We start from the raw sequence: 3,569 nt of genomic DNA on the forward strand, positions 1-3,569 counted from the left end.
GTTCATTTCCTTGCCCGTCTCCATCTATCTTCCTTTAAATTTACCAGCCTCCTTAAACATCCAGCAAGCTAAGCTAAGCTAAGCTAAGCTACTCTCCTTATTCAGCAATCTCCTTCAGCAAGCTCAACATGGCGATGATCTTGGATGCTTTTATGAGTAAGTTCTCCACTTTGCTCGCTGATTTTGTCTATGAAGAGGTGATCAAAGTGCTAGGTGTGAAGGAGGAGCTTCAAGAGCTACGTCGTCGGATGAGAAGCATCCAATGCCTACTGAAAGATGCTGAAAAGAAAAAGTTTGGTGAGTCATCCACCGAACTCTGGCTTTCTGAGCTTAAGGATGTGATGTATGATGCCGAGGATATCATTGACCTCTGTAGAATTGAGGGAGCTCAACTGCTCGCTGATCACAATCCTGAATCTAGAACTTCTTCAGTATGTTGCGATTTCTCATCTGCCTTCTCCTGTTTCACTAGTGTTCCTTTGCGTCATGAGATCGGAAACAGAATTGAGGAAATTAATAATAGACTAAATAAGATATATGAAGGTAGAAAACATTTTAAACTAGAGAAATCCACAATATCAGAAACCCCAGAAATTACTGTAGTTGATTCTCGTCAAACTTCTTCCATGGTTGATCCTTTTGCTGTGGGAAGAGAGGTCGAGGTTGCAGCAAATAATTTGGTTGAACATTTTATTGGGGAGAAGGTTGATGAAAAATGCCTTCTTTTTGCAGTTACGGGCATGGGTGGGATAGGGAAGACGACTCTGGCTCAAAAAATTTTTAACCATCCCAAAATTAAGACTTTTTTCAATTTAGAACCTGTATGGGTTTGTGTTTCACAGACTTACTCAGAAATTGAGTTGTTGAAGCAAGTAATAAGAGGGGTAAAGGGGAGCTACGGAGATGCTAATACTAAATCAGAGCTACAAACCATTCTTAGTAATTCTATTTCTTTAGGCCATAGCCTTTTTCTTGTTTTGGATGATGTGTGGTTGGCAGATGTGTGGGTTGATTTGCTTAGGGTCCCATTGTATAACTCGAACAATACTGTCAGAGTCTTAATTACATCTAGATATGAAAATGTTGCTATGGATATGAAGGCAGCATACATTCATCCAGTGGCACATCTTTCTCCAGAGAGCAGTTGGGATATGCTACGTAGGAGGCTTTTCTCACAGGGTCAAGAGGAGCTAGAGAATGGTTTAAAGGAGCTAGGACTTGAGATAGTAAAAAGATGTAGAGGCCTTCCTCTTGCAATCAAAGCCATTGCTGGTGTTCTTTCAAGTAAACCTCGCACTAAGAAAGCATGGAAATTTTTTCTTAATGATAATGCATGGTCCATTTACAACCTTCCTAGGGAGCTTAGCGGTGCTCTGTACCTTAGTTTTGAAGATCTACCTTCATATTTGAAGCAGTGTTTTCTATACTTCTCTTTATATCCTGAGGATGCCTGGTTAGATCTGCATGAGTTTGCTCAGCTTTGGGTAGCTGAAGGATTCATAACAAAACAACGAGATTCATTAACTGAAAATTTAGCAGAAGAATGCTTCAATGAGTTGCTAAATCGAAATCTTTTGCTTCCAAAAAATGATTATGGTAAGTGCCAAATGCATGACGTTATCAGATCCTTAGCCATATTTTTATGTAAAGATGAAACTTCTTTTGGAGCATTGAATGTGAAGAACTCTACCACATCTATCAAGCTTCGTCGTCTATCAGTTGTACGTCAAGAAACAACAATTGAAATACTCAATTATGTTGCAGATAAGGGAGCCTTGAGAACATTGCTTGCTTCATATTCTGATCTATTGTTGGATGATGAAAGATTGAGGCAGCTTTCACATCTACGTATCTTGGACATTTCTAATACACAGATTCAAATACTTCCTGACTCTATAGGAAAGCTAGTGCATTTGAGGTATCTTAATTTGAATGTTACACATATAAGGGCAATACCAGAATCCGTAGAGCAATTAATAAACTTACAGTTTTTGAAAATAAGTTATTGTAGAAAATTGAGGCAACTTCCTAGTGGAATCACTGCATTACACAATCTAAGATGCCTTGATATTGATGAAACTCCTATTAGTTCCATACCAAAAGGAATAGAAAATCTGCAACAACTTAATTATCTGAGTGGCTTTGTGGTGGCCAACAATGACTCTAGCAGCAAATTAGAAAAGTTGAATTCTTTGAAGCATATAAGAATACTCAAAATTGTCAACTTAAATAGACCTCAAAGTGAAACCATAATTCTTAAAGAATTATCTAACCTTTGTACTTTAACGTTGAAGTTTTCCATGGAGAGCTCAAATCCCAGCGAGGAACAAGAACTGGCAGTAGAAGAGCTGTTCGACAAGATAATACCTCCACAAAGTTTAGAAGATTTCACAATATCAGGCTTCTTCGGTCTTCGTTTCCCCAATTGGATGGTCTCGTCACCTTTTGAAATTTGTGTTCCAAATTTGACTAAATTGGTATTAAATGGCATAAACTCATGCACTCAGCTCCCGTCATTAGGTCAACTGCCAGAACTTAAAGATCTTCGTATGTACTATGTGACTAAAGTGAAGAAAATTGGACCTGAATTTTTTGGTGGTGACATCAATTTGACTGGATTTGCTTTCCCCTATCTTGAAAAGCTTCAAATCTCTCATTTTCCTGAGTTGGAAGAATGGTCTTTTGGCTTACAAGTTGAGCAAAATGCAAATCCAAAACTCAAGGTTCTACCATGTTTAAAGAAGCTAACAATCAGTTATTGCCCGTTGCTGAAACGACTACCAAAAGGTTTAAAATACTCTAAGGTGAAGTTTCTCGAGATAGATGGTGCTAGAAGCCTGAAATTAGATGACAATCTTCCTGCTGAAATTGAGGAACTAAGCTTAAGTGATTGTAAAAATTTGGAAAAGATTTGCTGCGCTCCTAAATTAAAGAAATTGTATGTTAATGAAACATATGTTGAAGAATGGGAAGCTTTGTCTTGCGTGGAGAAGCTTGATTCATTGCAGGAATTGTCTTTCACTAATTTTGCAATCGAGAGCCTTCCAGAGTGGCTATTGAAGCTTCTTCAACAGTGGGGGTTGCAAAATGATTCTAATGATGAATTCCACCTTCACTTGAGGTGCAATAAAAAGGTTGTTCAAGGATGCCTAAAAGGAGGTATTTATTGGGACTTAATTCAACACATTCCACAAGTATATGTCTACGGTGACGAGCATCATTTTCGATATAGGAAACAACCCTATGTTTACAAACATATCTCTAATTAATTCATATGTTATTGTGGAGTTTTATTAAGGATTGTTAAGTTATCGTGGTGTCGTTTGTATCACAGTGAGGGTGTGCTTCTTTATATAATTGTGAGTGAGCTATATATTATGCCATAGTACTTACTGTTTGTATGCTTTTTTTAATTTGTGTGGGGCCATCCTTCTTCATGATTGGATTGCTTATGCTTCTCCTTTTGTTATTGGTTTAATATGATTATTGTGTAAGAAGTTATTTGTAAGTTTTTTTATGGAATAACAAACTGCATTATGTATTATGTGTCTCTTTCTATTCTTCTTCAT

At 37.3% G+C, this 3,569-nt stretch overlaps 1 protein-coding gene across 1 annotated transcript; it reads left to right on the forward strand.

Annotated features, from left to right (window-relative positions):
* Positions 1 to 19: 19 nt before the first annotated feature.
* On the forward strand, positions 20 to 3,544 carry LOC110102664 (putative disease resistance protein RGA3). Its single transcript, XM_020831097.2, has one exon. It carries the CDS (start codon positions 129 to 131, stop codon positions 3,267 to 3,269), a length of 3,141 nt encoding a protein of 1,046 aa, XP_020686756.1. The 5' UTR covers positions 20 to 128; the 3' UTR covers positions 3,270 to 3,544.
* Positions 3,545 to 3,569: the final 25 nt, after the last annotated feature.

The sequence above is a fragment of the Dendrobium catenatum genome, unplaced genomic scaffold (genome assembly GCF_001605985.2).
Source record: "Dendrobium catenatum unplaced genomic scaffold, ASM160598v2 fragScaff_scaffold_330, whole genome shotgun sequence".
Lineage (NCBI taxonomy): Eukaryota > Viridiplantae > Streptophyta > Magnoliopsida > Asparagales > Orchidaceae > Dendrobium > Dendrobium catenatum.

What these genes read in the sequence shown, in the direction of transcription:
- LOC110102664 (XM_020831097.2), top strand. Translation starts at nt 129, where the DNA reads ATGGCGATGATCTTGGATGCTTTTATGAGTAAGTTCTCCACTTTGCTC.